At 38.5% G+C, this 23,663-nt stretch overlaps 1 protein-coding gene across 4 annotated transcripts in view; it reads right to left on the bottom strand.

Moving 5' to 3' along the window:
• Positions 1-4,723: 4,723 nt before the first annotated feature.
• LOC106088770 (phosphatidylinositol 4-phosphate 5-kinase type-1 alpha) overlaps positions 4,724-23,663 on the bottom strand; it is a 37,509-nt gene continuing 18,569 nt past the window's right edge. For 2 of the 4 annotated variants that reach the window (XM_013254439.2, XM_013254441.2), the window contains 5 exons: positions 20,706-20,786; positions 20,209-20,580; positions 13,712-14,036; positions 5,678-5,850; positions 4,724-5,581 (listed from right to left, as the gene is read on the bottom strand). In XM_013254439.2, the coding sequence (XP_013109893.2) occupies positions 5,457-5,581; positions 5,678-5,850; positions 13,712-14,036; positions 20,209-20,580; positions 20,706-20,786 (1,076 nt within the window). In that variant the 3' untranslated portion in view covers positions 4,724-5,456. The remainder of the gene's footprint in view (positions 5,582-5,677; positions 5,851-13,711; positions 14,037-20,208; positions 20,581-20,705; positions 20,787-23,663) is intronic. The other 2 variants (XM_013254440.2, XM_013254442.2) reach the window with 1 other exon arrangement.

Below are 23,663 nucleotides of genomic sequence, written 5' to 3'. Positions count from 1 at the left end.
CGGTTAGGTTGAGTGGGTCACCCACCAAAGGTGAGTTAACGCAGAGGCCAGTCTGGCCCATTGTGGTAGAAATAAAGGGAAGATGTGATACCTCGGAACAGAGTTTATAAAAGAATAAAAGAAAAACAGCAGGAATGGAGATCCCGAGCGGGGTGTGAAGAAACGTCCATCACCATGCAAGCACGGATGTACCTACGCCGGAGCTTATGGCACTGCCCGTTTGAACCATCCTGTTCTTTAAAAAAAAATCTCAGGAGATCTACCAGAAGTACGTTTGCAAGTTCACCCATATCACAGAAGAAACGGCTCCACAGAAAGAAGAGCCTACGTCCCTGCAGACCCGAATATGAACACAGCAAGTGCTCAATAGTCTCCTCTTCATCCTCATAGAGGTATTTCATTGTGCGGTATTTCAATGCGCCCTATGGCACAGTGCCCGGCTATGACCCCTGTTAAGATACTCATCGACCTCTTATCGAACGCCAGCTACTCCCTCATCCTCCTCCAGTCGATGACAGGCCAAAGCGCCTTATACTAAAGTTTATGATTAAATGACCAAATATCAAGTTAAAACTTATCTTTAAAGAAATTTTTCCTTAAAAATTTTGAAGACTCAAAAGTGTTAATCCTTGAATTTTTTAACAAGTTATAAAATTGAGGGCAAACAAATCGATCTGCTATCCTTTCTTACCTTTAATGATAGTTTAAAAATTAGACTCAAATCTAGGTTAGGTTGAAAAGATAGAAAATTTTAAGTTAGGAATTCCGTGCGACTTACAAAATCCTTAATTGTTTTCAATTCCCCTTAGTTGGTTCATGTCTGGTATCTGTTAGACGCGAAAGCCGGGCAATGACGAAGGAAATGTTCAAGCGTCTCATCATCTTCCCCGCATGCCCTACACATGCTATCACTTGCCGCACCGATTTAACATAAGTGAGCTCGTAGTCCGTGTCCCGTTGTGATACCAATAGCTATACAGACCTCCTTCTTACTTCTTATCAGTAATAGCCACGCCTTCTCACGATCTGGTTCCCTTCCGGTATTCAATCAGTATGTCTATGGGTCGGATATCTAGAATAGTCACCAGTGCCCTTGAGTGGGTGTGGTCCTCATCGCTCCGCCTATGCCATGACAACATGTTCGCTGAACTTGTTTTATGGTCCTTATGTTGCACTTTTTCCCCATAGCAGTCCACAAAACTATTGAAGCGTAAGTATATACTGGTCTAATATATCTTGCTTTCCTTTTCCATTGAAATAAAATCTTCGATTATAAAGATCGTCCCAAAATGGAAATAGACGAACTTGCAAATTTCTCTAAGGAGATACTTCCTTGAAAAAAAGTTAAAATGTATACTGAAATTTATGATAAAATTACTTGATATCAAGTGAAATTTTTTCCCCAAGGAAAATTTTAAAAAATAAACAATCTTTTATTCCTACAATCGCAGCCTTTGAAAGTACGGAGAGAAAATCAACGAAAGTGGATTTGGCAGTAAATGGAGATAAGACAATGTGGATGATATCAAGTCCCACCAAGCCCTGTAAACCCGATCAGATAAAGAAACTGGAGAGAGTTAGAAACTATAACTTTGTGTCGTATGAACCACGAGCTGTATGACGTCGAAAGCATAGAGGCGCTTGAGAATCTATTCTACGTTTGGCTGGAGGAATAAATTTTCTGTAATTGCCAATTATAGTAATGTAAGTAATTTCTCTCTTTAATGACATATCTTAAAGTTTTTCTTTTTTAGTATGCAGTAAAAAATTTTCCTCAAAGGAAATTTTTCCTTTAAAAGTTAAAATGTATACTAAGACTTATGATAAAATTCTTAATATCAAGTAAAAGTCTTTGCTCTTTAAAAATATTGAAGAAACAATTTTCTATTCCCTGCTAAAATTTTATGATATTTTAACCTTTTCCACTTGCTATCTCCGATCATTGAGCTCGTCTCGAAAGAGAAACAAACAAAAATTGTAAAATTTGATGATCTTCGCTCTAACAGGCAAAAAAACAAGTAAAAAGGCGTTAAGTTCGGCCGGGGCGAACTTTTGATACCCACCACCTCGGGTATATATGTTAACCACCTTTCATCAAAATCCGGTGAAAATTGCATACCTTATGTCCCATAGCAGTTATATCGAAATATGTTACGATTTGGACAAAATACTAATAAGTACAAGTCATTGTTCAATTGTGCATAACAAAATATTGGTATTTTTAGTAGCTATATCTTAAAATAAACCGATCTGAACCATATACGACACGGATGTCGAAAAGCCTAACATATGTCACTGTGTCAAATTTCAGTGAAATCGGATTATAAATGCGCCTTTTATGGGGCCAAGACTTTAAATCGAGATATCGGTCTAAATGGCAGCTATATTCAAATCATGACCGATTTGGGACAAGGTGCAGAAAAATGTCGAAAAGCCTAACACAACGCACTGTTCCAAATCTTGGCGAACAACTCGGACAACAAATGCGCCTTTTATGGGCCCAAAACCTTAAATCGAGAGATCGGTCTATATGGCAGCTATATTCAAATCTGGACCGATCTGGGCCAAATTCAAGAAGGACGTGGAAGACCCTAGCAAAACTCTCTGTCTCAAATTTCGGCAAAATCGGACAATAAATGCCCCTTTTATGGCCCCAAAACCTAAAACCGAGAGATCGGTCTATATGGCAGCTATATCCAAATCTGTACCGATCTGTGCCATATGGCAATGTCAAGGGGCTTAACTTAACTCACTGTCCTACATTTTGGGGAAATCGGACAATAAATGCGCCTTTGAAAGGCCCAAAATCTGGCCGCTATATCCAAATCTGAACCGATCAGGCCCAAATTGAAGGAAGAGGTCGATGGGCCTAAGACAACTCACTGTCCCAAATTTTGGCCAAATCGGATAATAAATGTGGCTTTTATGGGCCTAAGGCCCTAAATCGGCGGATGGGTCTATATGGCAGCTATATCCAAATCTAGACCAACCTAGGCCAAATTGACGAAGGATGTCAAAGGGCCTAACACAACTTACTGTCCCAAATTTCAGCAAAATCTGATAATAAATATGGCTTTTATGGACCTAAGACCCTAAGTCGGAGGATCTCGGGCTAGAGTCGGAGGATCGGTCTATATGGCAGCTATATCCAAATCAAAACCGATCTGGGCCAAATTGACGAATAATGTTGAAGGGCCTAACACAACTCACTGTCCCAAATTTCAGCAAAATCCGATAATAAATACGGCTTTTATGGACCTAAGACCCTAAGTCGGAGGATCGGTCTATATGGGGGCTATATCAAGATATAGTCCGATATAGCCCATCTTCGAACTTAACCTTAAGCTTATGGACAAAAAAAGAATCTGTGCAAAGTTTCAGCTCAATATCTCTATTTTTAAAAACTATAGCGTGATTTCAACAGACAGACGGACGGACATGTCTAGATCGTCTTAGATTTTTGCGCTGATCAAAAATATATATACTTTATAGGGTCGGAAATGGATATTTCGATGTGTTGCAAACGGAATGATAAAATGAATATACCCCTTCGATATGGGTATAAAAAATCATTTCTTTAAGGAAATATTTCCTTAGAAAAGTTAAAATGTATACTGAAATTAATGATAAAACTTCCTAATATCAAGTCATAATATCCCTTAAAAATTTTGAACAACCAATCTTCTATTCCTTCCTAACCTTTAATGACTAAACTTAAAAGTTTTATTTTTAATATGCAGTAAAAAATCTTTCCTCAAAGCCAATTTTCCTTAAAAAGTTGAAATGTATAGTAATACTTAAGATAAAATTACTTAATATCAAGTAGAAATCTTTTCTCAAAGAATTTTTCTTTCAAAATTTTGAAGAATCAATCTTCCATTCCATTCTAAAATTTAATGATAATTTCACTTTATATACAAAATTTTTGTCTTTAATAATAAGATGCAAATTTAAGTATCAATTATAACACTATTTAAGAAAAAATTACTTAACATTAAGTAAAAATTCTTCACCAAAGGAAATTTTTCATGAGAAAGTTAGAAAATTTTTTGCATCTTAAGATTCAGTTTAACAAATTTAAAAGTTAGGACAAGATATTTCCCACCTTAAATCACATTATTGATGCACAAAACACAGAATACTAATTTTAGGTATCGCAATAAATACACCTCTTAATTGCCCAATAAATTAATAAGAAATCACATGGTCTTAGAGTCAACATAAGAAATTTTAAATTTAAATAAAAAATATTTTATATAGAATAAAAATATATTTTCATATGTTTTTTAATATATTTTGCTGGGGGATAACTATTTTTGTTCATTTGTTATTGTTTATATTATATGATGCTTTTGCATTTTTAAATATATTTTATACAAATATAAAAATTTTGTAAGAAATAAAAAAAAACACTTAGAAATCTTGCGTAGGATCCAAATAACTGAACAAAAAAAAATCGATTGAAAAATTCTATATATAGCCAGGCGAGAGAATGAGTTTAAAGTATTAACAATAAAACATCTACAAAAATTTTGCTTAAAAATGTTATGCCGCCATAATATTTTGGAATATAAACATTTTTTGAACGCTATATATGTATGTATGTGTATATATTTATATAAATATATAAATTCAGAAAAAGAAAACATTTGCTTGAAACAACTTTACATGTATGTAACTGAATGTATTACTATTGTTATTAATTTTAAATTTTTTGTTTTTTCATTTATGAATATGTATAGTATATTATGTACATGAACTATGTATTATTTAAATTATGGATTTTTTGTCAATGAACCAACTCTTTATTATTTTCTTTCGTTTAGCATGGATATTATTTGTTTCAACTCGTATTTAGCCACATGTTGTTTGTATATATATATATGTATGTTTGTATGTATGTACGTTTGTTTGTTTGTATGTATATCCTAATTATGTTAATTTAACATAATAACATTTCATTATGCAAATTATTATTTGTTTATATGTATGTGTTAGTGTATATGTCCTACAGCATTTCGATCGTTATCTATGAGATTCTTGTTTTTTTACTCGACGTTTAACATTACCGAAGCACTTCCCTGGCCTCGAGTTTTCATCACTTCATTCACTGGTGTGTATTTGCTTGCACACAGTCAACAGTCAACTTTAATGAACACAATTCATTTTGAATGAATATTTTTTGGTTTACCTTTTTGTTTATGCAATGCGAGAAGAAAAAACAGCTAAAATGAACAGCTATGCCAAAAAGGAATCTAGCACCCGGGACGACCCCGATACGATCCGACTCGATTCGATTCGCCACGAACTTTTAGAAGTATGCTGGCTGGTTTTCTCTAGAATATCCTTCAAAAATATATTTGGTAACAACGCTTTGTTACATTTCATGGGGATTTCTTTTGGCTTAACATCTCCTGATTTGTCCTCCCTTCCGTGCCAAGGCCTGCGATGGCCCCTCAATGGCGATCATTGACAATTTCCGCCGACAAGGAATTAATGGCATCCTCCACAGTGGGCTTATAGCGATCCATTTTCGATGAGTTTATTGGCGAAAAATGCTCTGAAAGTAATGAATTGTTATCTGTGAAAAATATGAAATAATTCATTATAAGGGAATCGGGAGTGTCTGAGTGTTTTTTATTTTTGTTGTTCAAAAACTTGGTTTTGGGTTACTTACCAAAGTCACCGCTCGAACTGGAATCGGTAAAACTGGGCGTACCTTCGGTCCATGTGGGTGTTGAACCCTCACCAGACGCTGGTGGTGTCCAGGCCAGACCGCCCCTTGAACCATAGTGACTACTGGATGATGTATCTACGGCTAAATAGGTGTCTAAATGTATTTCGGAAACACTAAAATCATAGATACAAATAAAATTCATTTCAACTACCGGATGAGTTAATGAGCAGATCACATTCAATACAATCTTCGTCATTCCATTCCATGATACTTAAAAACTAAGTAGTAATTAAAACACATTTTTGTTTTCTCTTTGTGAGTCTCATTGTGTGGGTGTGCTGGAGTACATATGTGTGAGTGTGTGCGTAGGTGCTATTTATGTATGTATACAGGTGCCGAAATAAGTTAAAACATTTTATTTTTTTTGAAAAAGTAATAGGATAATAAACCTGGTATAATTGGAGGCTGTTGTCGATTTAGAGAGTTTAAATGTGTAGCCTACAAATAAGGTGAAAACAACGAAAAATTCTTATTCTAGCCAGCGTTGCCTCTTAGCAAAATTTAAGATCCTACCAAAAACTACCAAATATGTTACCAGTCAAAAATTTGGTATATGTCACAGTCCTAGGGAGATGAATGGATCCCCCAACATCCGAATATGGTCACGATCCGACTATATTTGTATAAAGCTGAACATATAGGCCTATTTTCCGATTGAAAAAAATTTCCATCGAATCGCATTACCAATCTCCGACATCTGGTGTTTTTCAAAATTAGGATAATGAGAAGGGCTTTGGGGAGGGATGGTACCTCAGACATTTCGACTCAAATATAAATGTAAAATTCGTGCTCCACTTCCAATTCCCTTTAATGTGAGCCCCATATTGCCATGTTCGGTAAATGAAAATCAATTAAGGGGATGCTTTAGGGCGTATCCCCAAACACTTGGCTTTAAAATTGGATATTCCATTCCAACAGACTTCATGAATTGAAAGGATTCAAGAAATGTCATATATGATCCTATATCTATCAATGAGAAATGTAGCTTTCTTCTTCTATGATGCAACAGTCCCCATTCGGACTAAGATGAAGAAATCGGATACTAAGCCTTGCTTTAATTCCACTATTAGGAATTTTATTCCTAACAGAGATCTAGCCTACTCCAGGTGGAAACGTTTTAAAACGCCTGAACTTCATGAGGAATTCGGCACGGCAAGAAATAAAGTTAATGCACTCATTAGTGATGTAAAATTACAAAAGTATTCAACCAAATATTATTCAGCGTCAGACACGAAAGGCAAGTGGAGGGTTATAAACGATATCGGGATTGGAAATGCTAAGGCAATTTCTAATTACCATGGTGATATAAATGAGTTGAGTGAAACTTTTGTTAATATTCCGACCTTAGATATAGACTCGACTTTCTACAAGGACACTAATAGGCTTTCGGAAAGCACAAATGTTGATTGCAGTTTTGAGTTTAGATGTGTATCGCACTACGAAGTTTTACGTTGTCTTAGATCAGTCAAGCCAAATGCTATTGGTTTTGATAACATTGACCCAAGATTCATTAGAATATAAGTTCATTACCTTCTACCCTATTTTACTCATCTCTTTAATTCAATTCTAATCACCAGTGCATATTAGACTATTTGGAAAAGATCAAAGATAATCCCAATCACTAAATCGAATAATGATTTCCGTCCGATTTCTATATTATGTTACCTCTCGAAAGTTTTCGAGAAGATTTTGCATAAACAAATGTCCGAATATCTCCATCATGAATCTTTGTTTTCCGATAGACAATCCGGGTTTCGTGCCCATCATAGTTGGTTAGTGCATTAGTTGAAGGCATCAATTAGAAGCGAAATTGATGATGGCAATGTTACTTTTCTCGTTCTACTATATCATTCAAAGGCTTTCGACTCGGTTGATCATCATAACTTATATATGAAGCTCAGAAGATTTTTAAATTTTAGCGATGCTTCTAGCAAATTAGTTCAATCCTATCTTATTAATCGGCAACAGTCAGTGTACGTAGGTGATTCAATATCCGAGCCAATTCTAGTGCCTATGGGAGTTCCACAAGGCTCCGCTCCTTTTTTCGCTCTACGCAAACGATCTTCCTACCCAGCTGGTCCATAGCCAAATCCTTATGTATGCTGATGACGTTCAGTTATTCCTTAGCGGCTCTGTTAATAATATTACGTGAATACGTTGCAAAACTCAACGAGGGCCTGTCCCATGTCTATAAGTGGCCTACAGCAAATGGTATTTCTGAACCCCCAGAAATCGTAAGTGATTGATATTCACAAAAATAAAAGATTTAGATTTTGCCATAATGGGCCAATTAACCAATATGACGTATTAGAAGGAGGAAAAGCGTCACCTAGATTTGAACGCAAATTTTGATGTCATATTCGTAATCAACTCCCAAATGCCTTTTATTTGAGTCCCATATAGCCATGTTCGGCTAGTATGCTCAATTGGGAGTATATGGAGGTGGGGCGACTTCCCATTACTCGAACATAATTTTTTATGCCATATTTGTAACCTACTGCCTAATGCTTTTCATTTGAGTTCCATATTGATATGAACGTCGAATATGTCTGTTTAGAGAAGTTTTAGAGTTGGGGCAGCCCGCTGCGTACTTGGATTCAAATTTTAATACGGTATTCGTTTTCTAGTCTCCAATACGTAGAGCAGAGGTTGGCATGTCCGCCTATGACGCTGAACGCCTGAATTCGAATCCTAGTGAGACCAAAAAAAAAAAATTTTAGCGGTGGTTTTCCCCTCCTAATGCTGGCAATGTAAAATTTCTCTCCAAAGAGGTGACACACAGCGGTATGCCATTCGGTACCTTATCATTGAGCTTAAACATGAATCGGACTGCACTCATTGCTATGTGAAAAGTTTGTCCCTGTTCCTTTGTGAAATGTTCAGGGGCAAAAATTGCATTTGCAGTCTCCAATACCTTTCATTGATACCCATATTGTGTCTATCGGTCTACCAGAGAAACCTACACAATCTGTGAAAATTTTAAGAAAATCGGTTCAGGCGTTTTTAATTCTACGGAACAAACCGAATTCAAATAGTCATGATGGGTCATATGCCCATTTGGGGCGTATTTGGGGGGTGGAGTGATCCCCTATATTTTGATCTGATTTTGTATACCAGATTCGCAATCTACTCCCGAATACCTTTCATTTGAGCGCTATATTGACATGGACGTCCAATATGTCTGTTTGGGGGAGATAAGGGGTTGGGGCGGCCCAATGGGTTCTTAGACTCAAAATTTAATGCCATATTCGTATTCTACTCTCCAATACCTTTCACTTGATACCCATATTGTGTCGATTGGTTTTCTTTTGATTTTGGATGATGTTTTTGGCATAAGGGGGAGGGTCCGCCCCCTTTCGATATCAAAAGATGTACACAATCTGTGAAAATGTCAAGGTAATCGGTTCAGCCGTTTTTAGTCTATACGGAACAAATAAACAAACCGACAAATGAACAAACAGAAATTGGATTTTTGTACCGACCACCGTAGGATGGGGGTGTACTTATCAAGTCATTCAGTTTGTAACACCTCGAAATATTCGTCGTAAGACCCCATAAAGTATATATATTCTTGATTGTCTCAACGCTCTGAGTCTATCTAGCCATGTCCGTCTGACGAAATCACGAAAGCGTTCGAACGCATAAAGCAAACAACTTGAAATTTTTCACTGATACTTTATATTGATGTAGGTCGTTGGAGATTGCAAGTGGGCTATATCGGTTCAGATTTGGATATAGCTCTCATATAAACCGATCTCCCGATTTGACTTCTTGAGCCCTTACAAGCCGCAATTTTTGTCCGATTTGGCTGAAATTTTTCTGTTATGACTCTCAATAATTGTGCCAAATGCGGTTCAAATCGGTCTATAACCTGATATAGAACCCATGTAAACCGATCTCTCGATCATCCTTGTTCGATTCCTAGATGCTTTAATTTTTGCTGGTTTGACAGATTTTTAGTGTGTAGAATAAAATCATGCCCTTCAACTAAATTTATTTTCTATAAATTTTTAGCATAATTCATGTTGGTGGGTGCCCAAGATTCGGACCGGCCGAACTTAGCACGCTTTTACTTGTTATATAAGATACCCTACACTATAGGATGGGGTTATACGAATCTCGCCATTCTGCTAACACATCAAAATATTGATCTGAGACCCAACAAAGTATATGCTCCGAAAGCCTGGCAGGAGGCAAGGGTGGTATTTATAGCCAAGCTTGGCTAGGCAAGTTATGCGACACCTAAGGCCTATCAGCCAGACAGTGTTTGCTATGTTCAGAAAACTTTTTTCTATGAGTGTAACAAGTAAAAGAGTGTTAAATTCGGCCGGGCCGAATCTGGGGAACCAACCACCATGGATTCTACTAAAAATGTATACTAAATCAATTTTGTTGAAGGGCAAATTTGTATTCTACATACCTAACTTTGTCATACCAGAAAAAATTAAACTTCTAGGAACCGAAGAAGGATGATCGATAGACCGGTTCATATGGGAGCTATATCAGGTTATAGAGTGATTTGGACCGTACTTGGCACAATTGTTGGAAATTATAAAACATCACAATGTGTAAAATTTTTGCCAAATCGGACAAAAATTGCGACTCGTAAGGGCTCAAGAAGTCAAATCGGGAAATCGGTTTATATGGGAGCTATATCGGGCTATAGACCGATTTGGATCGTACTTGGCATAGTTGTTGAAAGTCGTAACAGAACACAATGTGCAAAATTTCAGTCAAATCGGACAAAAATTGCGGCTTCCAGGTGCTCAAGAAGTCAACTCGGGTGATGAGTTCATATGGGAGCTATATCTAAATCTGAACCGATATGGCTCATTTGCAATCCCCCATGACCTACATCAATATTAAGTATCTGTGCAAATGCAAAGGGGAGCGCAGAAGATCGAGGCGCTTGGAACGCTATTCTACGTTCGGCTAGTGGAACAAATATTCTGTCATAGCCAATTAAAGTAAGTATTTATTGATTTATTTCGTCGTAAAGAAGATGATGTCGGTAGGCTAGAGGATGCGAGATCATTGTTTTTAAGGGTAATAGTAGAGAGTGATAGAGGAAAACCCGAGAGCAGCAGTTAAACGAACGAGACAAAGCAGCGCGAGTCGAACAAAGAAAACAAAAACACCACCACACAAGCGTTGGCTGGTTAGATAGTTTTTATACCCTCCACCATAAGATGGGGGTATACTAATTTCGTCATTCTGTTTGTAACTACTCGAAATATTCGTCTGAGACCCCATAAAGTATATATATTCTTGATCGTCGTGACATTTTATGTCGATCTAGCCATGTCCGTCCGTCCGTCTGTCTGTCGAAAGCACGCTAACTTCCGAAGGAGTAAAGCTAGCCGCTTGAAATTTTGCACAAATACTTCTTATTAGTGTAGGTCGGTTGGTATTGTAAATGGGTCATATCGGTCCATGTTTTGATATAGCTGCCATATAAACCGATCTTCGGTCTTGACTTCTTGAGCCTGTAGAGTGCGCAATTCTTATCCGATTGGAATGAAATTTTGCATGACGTGTTTTGCTATGGTATCCAACAACTGTGCCAAGTATGGTTCAAATCGGTCCATAACCTGATATAGCTGCCATATAAACCGATCTTGGGTCTTGACTTCTTGAGCCTCTAGCGTGCGCAATTCTTATCCGATCAGAATGAAATTTTGCACGACGTGTTTTGTTATGATATCCAACAAGTGTGCCAAGTATGGTTCAAATCGGTCCATAACCTGATATAGCTGCCATATAAACCGATCTTGGGTCTTGACTTCTTAAGCCTCTAGAGTGCGCAATTCTTATCCGATTGAAATAAAATTTTGCACGACGTGTTTTGTTATTATATCCAACAACAGTGCCAAGTATGGTTCAAATCGGTCCATAACATGATATAGCTAGCATATAAACCGATCTTGGGTCTTGACTTCTTGACCCTTTTAGAGTGCGCAATTCTTATCCGATTGGAATGGAATTTTGCACGACGTGTTTTGTTACGATATCCAACAACTGTGCAAAGTATGGTTCAAATAGATCCATAACCTTATATAGCTGTCATACAAACCGATCTTGGGTCTTGACTTCTTGAGCCTCTAGAGGGCGCAATTCTTAACCGATTGGAATGGAATTTTGCACGACGTGTTTTGTTACGATATCCAACAACTGTGACAAGTATGGTTCAAATCGGTCCACAACCTTATATAGCTGTCATATAAACCGATCTTGGTCTTGACTTCTTGAGCCTCTAGAGGGCGCAATTCTTATCCAATTTGAATGAATTTTGGCACGTAGTATGATATCCAACAACTGTGCCAAATATGGTTCAAATCGGTTCATAACCTGATATAGCTGCCATATAAACCGATCTGGGGACTTGACTTTTTGAGCTTCTAGAGAGCGCAATTCCTATCCGATTTGGCTGAAATTTCGCAAGACGTTTTTTATTGTTACTTTCAACAACTATGTCAAATAAAGTACAAGTCGGTTCATAACCTGATATAGCTGCCATATAAACCGATCTGGGATCTTGACTTCTTGAGCCTCTAGAGGCCGCAATTATTATCCGATTTGCCTGAAATTTTGCACGACGGATTCTCTCATGACCATTAATATACGTGTTTATTATGGTCTGAATCGGTCTATAGCCCGATACAGATCCCATATAAATCGTTCTCTCTATTTTACTTCGTGAGCCCCAATGGTTGCAATTCTTATACGAATTGGCTGAAATTTTACACAGGTCTCCAACATATAATTTAATTGTGGTCCGAACCGGACCATATCTTGATATCATTTTAATAGCAGAGCAACTCTTTTCTTATATCGTTTTTTGCCTAAGAAGAGATGCCGGGAAAAGAACTCGACAAATGCGATCCATGGTGGAGGGTATATAAGATTCGGCCCGGCCGAACTTAGCACGCTTTTACTTGTTTTTATCTGTGTATTATGTCATGGAAGTTGTTTGATTTCTTGGGAATCCAAAACGCAAAGTTTTGTGGCATTAAATAGAACATTGATGGAGTATATACTGAATGTATATCTGTATACTGAAGGTGTTGAAGCTTTAGACTGAAGATGTTGAAGAAACACCATCTCAACGCATATAATCAAAAGTGAAATATTTCAGCTAAACAAAGAAATTGCATCAAACTTTGAATTGACCATTCTAATAAGCCGATAATTATCAAACATTTAGTTAGGGAGATACCGACATTTTAAGTTTTTCTAATTAAAATTGAACAAATCTAAATTGAATTTAAAAATTATTAAATAAAAGAAAATAAATTTTTGGAAAATAGGAAAAAATACTATTTTTCTTATTTATTATCACAGATGGACTTTAACAGAACAAGAGCCGATTTACCCCATAGGTGAATGAGTAAAATCATTCGAAATCTCTCCATTGTGAATAATATATATCTTTATTGAGCGGGAATTTTTGAAATTTAAGAAAGCAAATGTTTAAATCTAAGGCACTCTTTATAAAAACTTGAATATAAAAATGTATAAACAGGTGGTATTAGACCCATTAAATACAAGATTCAATTCCATTCGATACGAAAGCACACTTAATCACGTATGCGGTAATTCGGCTCCAGATTTTAATGTAACCTCCCACCAATAGCCCATACATTAGGTATTGGCATTCCCTTCATAAAAGATTCATAACCCATTCTCTAGAACTATTGTAATTTTTAAGACATTTTCGTAAATCACAAACCTTGTACTCAATATTTGATTGGTAAATCTTAGCAAATCTATACATAGTAGGCTTAACAATGTCAAAGTTTTAATTCATGTTCCACAACAACCTCCATTATATTCCAGTTAAGTTTAAAAATATAAAATTCAGAAATAGTCAAACTAAATTTTTTCACAATTTATTATAGAATAAGAGAACAACATAAATCGATAGTAGTAGTAATAGTAGATTTTTTTTTTTAAATAAAATTCATTGAGACATACCTGACCATATCGTCCTTTTGTGAGGACGATGAACTCCGATAGGCTGGACCCACATTCATTTTTCGATCGTGATACGATGACGAGGACAGCCCATCGTTTTGATGGTGATGTTGGTGGTGGTGGTGGTGATGGTGGTGGTACTGTTGCTGATGGGACGACGACGACGATTGTTGTGAGGTGGAGGAGTGATGTTGCTGTTGTTGTTGGTGGTGATGCTGATGCGAACGCCTCGAAGTTGTTGAGGAACTATGTTTGTTATAACTATTATCCTCGGATATATCATCGAAGGCAGGGGGTGGTGTTGAACTGCATGATGGTGTTGTGCCTAGCGATATACAAGTAGATGAGAGAAATACAAAATGAATAATTCGAATAATACATATATGTACGTATGGTTTTTTTGGTTTTGTTTCAAAAATTCAACATAGGCCAACTGATTGAATGATGTACAGGGAAACAATATAAGGGAAATAGTGATTTAAATAAGGGAAATGAATAGAAGTAAAAAGAAATGAAAAGAAAAAATTATTGATCCAATAAGAGTTTTTTGAAATGTGTTTGCATTTTAAGCTATTTTAAATCCTCCAGAGTTAGAGGAACTTCTGAGGAAAACGTATTTTTCAGTCAAGTGATCAAAATATTGACGGATGGACCGTCGCAAGAATGTAAGAATTAAATGTCCTCGGCTGAAACGTATAATCAGGGCGCATTTGGCGTGGTCCTACATAAGGATGCCAACTTAGTGCTTTTTGGACTAGATTTGGTGCTTTTTAGGTCACCAAAATCCTGGAAAGGTACCACCTATGCCAAACGAAGAAAAGGCACTAAGTGGACGATTTTTCCATTTCTAGCTGGTGCTTTTTACTCTTTTTTTTTTTTTAATGTTGCATTTTCTTCGCAAACAAAGCGCAGCTTAACGACATCTCTTCGTAGAAAAGTCTTAAATGGCTGAATACATAATCTATGTCGCCAACATTTACGAGAGGAAAACGTCAACTGAGGGTCAACTCAGTATTTGAATTTCGACGATCTGATGGGTCAACTAAATCAAAGCTGGACGGTCAAAAAAAAAAAAACATTCAAAGGGGACGCCCCATTAATTTCCGCCAATTCGCTCACTTGTTGTGATTTTCTGAGTTTTTTGAAATCTTCCAAGCTACGATAGCAAATATTTTTCATTGAAATTTTACGCCTATTCCCAAAAATGTCCAAAATGTAAGTTAGTGCTTTTTTACGCAAAATTTTACGCAAAATTTTACTCATTTTTTACGTTTTTTACAATTTTGGATACGCTTTTTGTTGGTAAATTGTTGGCATCACTGGTCCTACATACTAGACATGTGAGAGTTAAGGGTGGCATGGAAAACGTCTGGGTGGCCTTTATTCCCAAGGCGGAAAAAAGAAATCACTACACGACGAATCATAACACGTACATAATTCTTACACTCGAAAAACTGACCGACCTAAATTTTAAAGAGGGACTAACTGCGAATAATATAAGGGTCGTACAACATGCATACCTCAAGGGCATGTCGTTGAAAACGGCCTTCTACAAAGTGATTCGAGTTGTTGAGATGTCTCTTCGACAGAGGTAGTAGATCATTGCTGTTTGCCTGGATATGGAGGGGGAATTGAACAACGTGGATATGGAGTGTCTATTCGAGGCTCTGGACCGCAAATATCTCCCAGTGGTAAAATGATATGCTAGAGAGTAGGACAGATTTGCTCATGAACATTTCAATTAGGAACAGTGGGGATACATCTCTCATATCAATGAGTGCTAGCCAATTCAAGCTTACGCTCGAAGTACCAATTCAAGCTTACGCCCGAGTACGAACATTGGGTCGCAGAGAGACATTTTCTTTAGGTGCCTTTATGCCGCAAAGGCTATGAAAATAAAATACTGGGTTCAAATCCTGGCGATATAGTAAAAAAAGTTCAGCGATGGTATTCCCTCTCTAGGAGGCACAATTATCAGCTCAAATTTGAAAGATAGTGTGGCCAGAAGGCTGTTGACAAGGGAGACGCTCCAATAATCTAAGTTTCGCCGATTCTTTGCATTCTCGTTATAAACGAGGTTCTAATGCATCTAATCATGGATGGCATAAAATTATTAGCATATGCTAACGATGTTGTGCTGTTAGGCAATATTTCTATCGAACAATAAGTGTGGCAACTAAAAAATCATTCTACAATTGTCGAAGGAGGCCAAAATACTTATGCTAAGTCCTCGACTCCAAATCATCCGAAAAAAGCAATATAGAGCTAAAGCATTGTGTAGATTCCACTCCTGCAACAGGTAAATGCAAATTTGCCCATGAAAGAATAGGGGCAAACTTCTCATATCAATGAGTGCTGTGCAATTCAACTTTAAGCGGAATGATAAGGGACCTCTTTTTTATAGCAGAGTCCGAAAAGTCCAGAGATTGATCGGAGCCAGAACTCCGCGATCGCAGAGAACTAATCGAGGCCGGCTTTATTCTGAATACTACGATAGCGGAGCGAAAGTTGAGGAAGGTTTTGAGACTACCTATCTCTAAGGCTAAATCACGTCATTACAAGTATTCAAAACAAGAACGATTGGGTTACCCAAACTAGGAAGACTAAAAGAGAAACGGGTATGGGCATAGATTCCTGCTGGGTACTATGCTTGCAGAGTAAAAGGTGGAGATGGTGTCTGATACTGAGATCAATACACTAGAGGTTCTTCAGGATATGCATTATAATCTTCCTTGTTGGAAATGTGTTAAAATATTTCCGGAAGGAAGATTAGGCTGCGTAGACAAGGAAGGCTAAAAGAAAGACCGCTATGGCCACAAATCCCTGCTGGCTACTATGGTTGCGGAAATAAAACTGGGAAGGGTCTTTAACTCTGAGATCAATATGAGAGAGGATTTTAAGGACACGAATTCAAGGTTCGGGAGGATATGCATCCGCAACAAAGGGGATTGGGCGTAGTTAACTCGACGCTCTAGGGAGGGTAGACGGTAGACGGGTAAGGGTAGAGTTCCATTCTAAATACTATGGACGCAAAGGGGTAAGTTGGAGAAGATCTCAGATGATCTGAGACATACGCATTCCCAACAAGGAAGATTGGGTGGATTGTCCAGCATAAACTTGACATGTTTGAAAAGGAGGGCTTGGCCAGATTCCCATTTTTAATACTATGGGTGCGAAGGGTAACCTGGGGAAGGTCCCATACTTTACGACACCGAAATCAACTCAAGATAGGACTTTTAAGATACACATTCCCAACAAGGAAGATTGGGCTATGTACACTAGGATGGCTAAAAGAAGGACGGGTACGGTCATAGTTCCATGCTGGGTACTAGGGTTGTGGAGCAAAAGCTGGGTAAGGTTTCTGACACTGAAAGCAATTCAAGATGGTATTCATAGGAAGGAAGATTAGGCTGCGTAGGCAAGGAAGGCTAAAAGAAAGACCGCTATGGCCACAATTCCCTGCTGGCTACTATGGTTGCGGAAATAAAGCTGGGGAGGAACTTCAACTCTGAGATCAATACGAGAGAGGATTTTAAGGACACGAATTCAAGGTTCGGTAGGATATGCATCCGCAACAAAGGGGATTGGGCGTAGTTAACTCGACGCTCTAGGGAGGGTAGACGGTAGACGGGTAAGGGTAGAGTTCCATTCTAAATACTATGGACGCAAAGGGGTAAGTTGGAGAAGATCTCAGATGATCTGAGACATACTCATTCCCAACAAGGAAGATTGGGTGGATGGTTCAGCATAAACTTGACGTGTTTGAAAAGGAGGGTTTGGTCAGATTCTCATTTTTAATACTATGGGAGCGAAGGGTAACCTGGGTAAGGTCCCATACTTCACGACAGCGAGATCAACTCAAAAAAGGACTTTTAAGATACACATTCCCAACAGGGAAGATTGGGCTTTGTATACTACGAAGGCTAAGGGAAGGACGGGTACGGCCACATTTCCATGCTGAGTACTAGGGTTGTTGAGCGAAAACTGGGTAAAGTCTCTGATACTGAAAGGAATTCAAGATGGTATTCATAGATAACGCATTCTCAGGTTCTTCAGGACATGCATTTCCAGCAGGGAGTATTGTGCGACGTAAACTCCATATTCTTAAAGAGAAGGGGAAGGTCTCAGAATATCTGACACTGAGACCAATTTAAGATAGGACCTTTGCTATACGCTCTCTAACAGGGTAGATTGGGCGGCGTTAACTGGAAGCTATAGATGCGAAGCGAAAACTGAGAACGATCTCTGAAACAGCTTAAGATAGGATCTTCAGGACACAACTAGAGGAAGGAAGGGATGACGAAACCTAACCTTGAAGAACGTGATTGGAGGTGCATTTGGCGTTGGTATGTCATTGAGATGAGTGCATCGTTCGGTATTTCAGGCAGAGATCTTTGTCATACGATAGCCGCAAATGCTGGTTGGGGATCTACCATCCTCAAAACTCGGAATTATTGCGAAAAGTATGACTGCGCTTAAAACTCGAGTTTCAGAACAGTAACATGACAAGTCGAAGTGCATTAAGGAATATACAGAATCCCTGAATAAACTTTGAGCTCATGACATATAACTGGTCACTCAATTAGAAGTATCTCCTAGGAGAAGGAATTCTTATCCAATATGATTAGAATTCCTAAGTCAAGTATGGTAAATTCTGCTCATAACTGGAACAAGCAGATATAAACCGATCTTTCCAATTTGATTGGAGTTTTATGTGCTAGGTTTTGTTATGACTTTCAGGTTTCCTACCTAGAATGGCCAGAGTCGGCCCAGTACCTGATATAGCTCCCATATAAACCTATCTGATTTCTTGAGAGCCTTGTAGACACAATTCTTAACCAATTTGGCAGGAATTTCATGCGTCGAATTCTGCTATCCAGCATTCAACTTCGAGTTAGCACCAAAGAGCCTAGCTCTTATCCTTTATCAAGTTCATAGAATCCATAGTAAAGAGAATATCAGATCCGTCCAGGACAAATTTGAAACGCTTTCAAATTGTTTCTGACAAGTTGGTTTATAGATGGCATATTTATCTTTCAATTAATTGGATCAATTTTTAAAGTAAACATTTTTTTAATTTTTTTCTGTGTAGAGCATTAAAATGCTTAAAAAATTATAAAAAGGGAAATGTATTAAAAAAAGAGATGAGAAGCTTTTTGTGTTCTTTACAAAAATAATAAAATTTAAAGAAAAATGCCAAAATGGGCTAAGAAAAGCCTTTATGCAGCAGCAGCACAGATCAAATATTTAAATAATATCCACAAATAAAATACGTATGAGTTGAGTTGGATGAGGCCGAGCTCCCAAGGGATCTCAATGTAAACAAGAAGTAGAGTAGAGCAACAATAACAACAACAACGACAACAACAACAATAGTAAGAACTAAAATTCAACAAAACTACTGCGTCTACTACTAAGTGGTGGATATAGGCTATAATTAGATGGAAAGCCATCGGTCATGTTTGGGTGGTTCGTGGTCGTTTTGGTAGTATCATGGTTCGTGTCCGTACGGTTCTTCTTTTGTTTCTTTTTGGCATTGCTGCCAGTACGCTTGTCCTGATCCCAACGGGTATGAGGATAATATCTATATTTGCGGCTGCCGCTGACTTCTACGACGCCTTCGCCGCCGCTGACGTCACCTCTTGCGCCACCACCATAATGAAGAGCATCATCGTCTTCTTCATCGTCATCTACATTCCCATTAGCCCCCTGGGCGCCCTCCTTATCCCCCTCCTCCGGGTCCAGAGCTATGGTTTTTCGTACTCTTCTGGGCCTATGGGATCTTTCCAAATCCTGTTTGACTTCTATGAAGGCATGCATGGACTGCAATAGATTGTCTTCGTACGATTCATTGGCATCATCGGCCAAGGCCATATCGGCATACTGCAGATATTGCAGACGCTTTTCGCGTTTCTTCAGCGCCCGACTTTGAAGCTGCTCACGATTGCTGATCCGCATAACACTGCCGCGCTCTTCGCTAACCTCGGATGGTATGGGTGGGAAGCTATGGACTATGGAGGTGGCAACGGAAGGACGTCTACCGGCGATAAGATTATTTTGCCTTTGGAATAGATCGATATGATTTAGCGGGCGAACAACATGGGAAATGCGTGATCTAGCTGCTGAGTATGAACTAGAAGCGGTTGATCTCACTGAATCTTTGCGCCTTAGCTTTTGTATGGAGGCTAGCTGTGGTGGAGGTGGTGGTATGGGCGGTCGCTTTGCCGTTTGCTGGGGGCTATCGCCACCACCAATGCCCTCGAATAGATCATGCAATTCAAGCCAATCCCTTACATTGCTGGGCGAACGCTGTTCCCCGAAGCGGGGCTGTGGTATATCTTTGAGGGGAACCTGTAGTAGGGTGTTGCTATTTTTGTTGCTGGTGTTGTCCCTGTCGTTAACGTCGTCAACGTTGTTGTAGTTGTTGTCATTGTGCGAGGCTTTGGGTGTTTTCTCTTTGGTTCTATGTTTTTTCAGTTTCGTTTTATTTTCTATACCTGGAGTGGTGGAAAGGGCCCTCGAGGAGCCACCGCCGCCGCCTCCTTCAAGTAACTGCTGCTGGTGTTGATAGGCATCGCTGTCGCCTCGCTTGCGTGGCGAACCTCTTGGCGGTACTGGTGGGGGAACTTTGGTCTTAAGAGTGCTGCCGCCTACGCCACCACTGGCAGCGGCCGCAGTATTGCTGCTGCCTGGGTTCCGCTGCTTGACAGGCGGTGCCGCCATGGATTTCAGTGTGGTGCCCGAGTGTGATGTGGTGGCTACTCCAGCCCCCGTGGCTGCTGCTGCCGCTGCCGCTTTACCGCTGGAGACATGTGATTTCTTAAATTGCTGTACTGTCGATGTTGGTGGATGATGTGTATGACCATGATCTGCGTTCAAAAAATTCAATATCGTTTATTAGCTTAGTTTTTGGATTGGGGAAAGGTTAGTTTTTTGGAATTTTTATTTTTTGTTAAAAAAGAGTAGTGGTGTTGTTGTTTGTTTCTTTGTTTACCTCTTGCCTCATTTTCACTGTCTATGGAACGTTGTATGGCTTTTGAGAGACTTTTTCGCTTCGATGGTGAATGCTTCAGAGCTGTAGATCGTTTTTTTTTTTTTTAATTTTTTGTTGTTGGTTTTTTTTATTGAAAGGCGAAAAAAATGAATTTTGATTAGCATTTCTTTATTATGATAAAGTTTGCACTTTGTTTTATATTTTATTAGTTTTATTGGCTCAATTCAAATTTTAAACAAAAAAAAGCACGCAACTTATTGTAAAAAACGCTTTAAAAAATGATTTAATATGGGTGTTAATGGTTTTTGTTAATGATTTTTTTCTTCTTAAATTAATAATCAACAGATTTTTTAAAGATTTTTTTTTGAAATTTTTTTAAATTCCTGTGGTTTTATACAAAGCCAATCAGATTCACTAGTTACAGTTCTAAATCAGTCATACATTATTCGTGTTTTCAGTTTGGTATATATTTATATAAGGTAATAAAACAGGTAAAAATTTTAGGTTTTGATTTAATGTAAGGACTTTTCCATTTTTATACTCACCACCGAAGGATGGGGTATTTGGGGGTCATTGCAACACCTCGAAATATCCATTTCCGATCCTATAAAGTATATATATTCGTAAAAATTTAAGACGATCCTGCAATGTCTGTCCGTCTATCTGTTTAACCCTCCGATGAGTGAGAAGGTCCCTAGGGACCTTTTTGCCTTTTCAAACTGAAATTACTCCACTTCGGCAACTACAATGTATTCCAAGAGTATTTTGTTGTGCATCTTTTGGAAAAAAATCAAGCCGATCGGATTATTACTTTAGGAGGTATTGAGGTTTTAGTGAGAATAGTACGCGGACGTGTGAATAGGTCCGTATGGTCCTTGTACTGAATTTCACTAATAAACGCATGTTTTTGGGCATCATTATAATTTTTTTATTGTTTCAACACATAATTTACTTGTTCTGAACACAAAGACCTAAACTCAAAGACATTAGGGATGATGATAAAAACAAAAAATTCTAAGGACAAAAAAAAAATTCGAATTTCGAAGAACAAAAATACACATATTTTTGTTGCAGTTGTGCAGTTGTTCCCTTACAGAGGCCGCACCCGCTTCACACTCACAGAGTTATTATCCTGTGAAGGGAATGATATATTCTGACAGGGCAGAACGTAGTGCTGGATCTTGTGGAAAAATATTTAGATGCTGGCCGTACTGTATACGCGATTGATTTCTTTACCACTCTTGACTTGGCGCGTATTTTGTTGAGGAGGAAGACCGCATATATTGGTACAGTGCGCTACAACAAAACATTCATTCCACAGGAGTTCAAGAAGAACTCGAAGCGCACCATCAATAGTACATTATTTGGGTTCAACGAGGGGGATATATCGTTTTGCTCATACGTGCCGAAAAAAATAAAGTGGTGAACGTGCTCTCCACAATGCACTACACCTGACTCGTTGACGAGCAAACCGAGAAGCGGAAGCCCTATGCCATATTAGATTACAACGCCAACAAATGCAGCGTTAAAACTATGGATCAAATGCTAGGCACTTACAGCTGCAAAAGAGTAACACAACGATGGCCGTTGGCCATTTTTTATAATATGCTGGACGTCGCTGCATTGGCTGCTTTTACGATTTACAACGAAATGAAGCCTATAAAAAGGAGTGACAGACGGCGGTCGTTCTTGTTACTGCTAACGAAACAATTGGCCACACCAAATATACGTGCCCTGAACCATATAACCTCCTATCCAAGGATACGCAATGCGATGGAAGCATTCGATGTCAGGGTAAGAAAACATCTCCAAATTCAAGAATAGAATATATATTCATTTGTTTTTTATTTCAGGTATTACCAAGACCGATGGAAGGCAATGTACCGTCGTTTGCGGCTAGGTCAAGTAGACCGTCATGTAGGTTTTGCCGTTCTGAGTACGGGCGGCAGCGGAAAACGCGGGCATACTGCTTCGGCTGCGGCAACGCTGTTTGCGGAGAACATAGCACACTTTTAATTTTTTTTTTAAATTTTTTTTTAATAATTTTTAAATTTTTTTTATAATAGTCTTAAGAAAATTTAAGCAAAAAAAAAAAAAAAAATTGAAAAAAAATATTTTTGTATGTAGAATTTAAAAACAAAACAAAAAATCAAAAAAAAAAATTATATGAAAAAAAACATGATTTACAAAAAAGGTCCGTAGGGACCTTTTCACACGGTCGTGAAGTTCAGAACTGTCACTCATCGGGGGGTTAAATCACGCAAGGTTAAGTTCAAAGATGGACTTTATATTGATATAGCCCCCATACCGACCGATTTAAGGTCTAAGGCGACTAATGGGGTGCGTCCAGAGGGATCTGGGTCTAAGTCGAGTGGGTCTGGCTGGGCAGATAAACAGGTGACGTGTATTATGTGGTCCCTGGTCACAATCGGGACATACGTCTTGCACGTGGGCATCAATCCTTGCTCTGTAAGAGTTGAGGCGGCTGCATCTGCCGGAACGTAATTGAGCCAGAAGTACTCTGGTTTACCGGGGGAGGTCAATTTCTTCAGGTGCAATGGGAGGCGGTCGTTCTCCAAGGACTACATTCACCCGGTAGCTATTATCCGAATCTGCTACCTTGACTGCATGCATGTTGTCTAGACCCGCTTGATCTAAAGGTTCTCTCTTGTAGCGCTAAACCTCCCGCTCTAGTTCATGTAGATCTTCCTATAGGCTTCTGGGCGGTGGATACCTATCCACAAGATGATGATTTGAATGGTCTCTGCGATAACAGCCCAAAAGGTATTGCTTAGACAGCCTGTAGTTATGTCTTCGCATTGGTAGGATCTTTGTCTCCTGATGGAGATGGCCCACATGAGAACTGAGGAGACAGCCCATCGCAGTTCGAAAGGCGGCATTCTGACAGATCTGAATATTATTCCACAGCGTGTCACAAAGCTGACGAGACCACAGGCT

The sequence above is a fragment of the Stomoxys calcitrans genome, chromosome 5, assembly GCF_963082655.1.
Source record: "Stomoxys calcitrans chromosome 5, idStoCalc2.1, whole genome shotgun sequence".
In the NCBI taxonomy this organism is placed as follows: Eukaryota; Metazoa; Arthropoda; class Insecta; order Diptera; family Muscidae; genus Stomoxys; species Stomoxys calcitrans.
The sequence above is the reverse complement of the archived record's forward strand: the minus strand, read 5'-3'. Positions and strand labels throughout refer to the sequence as shown.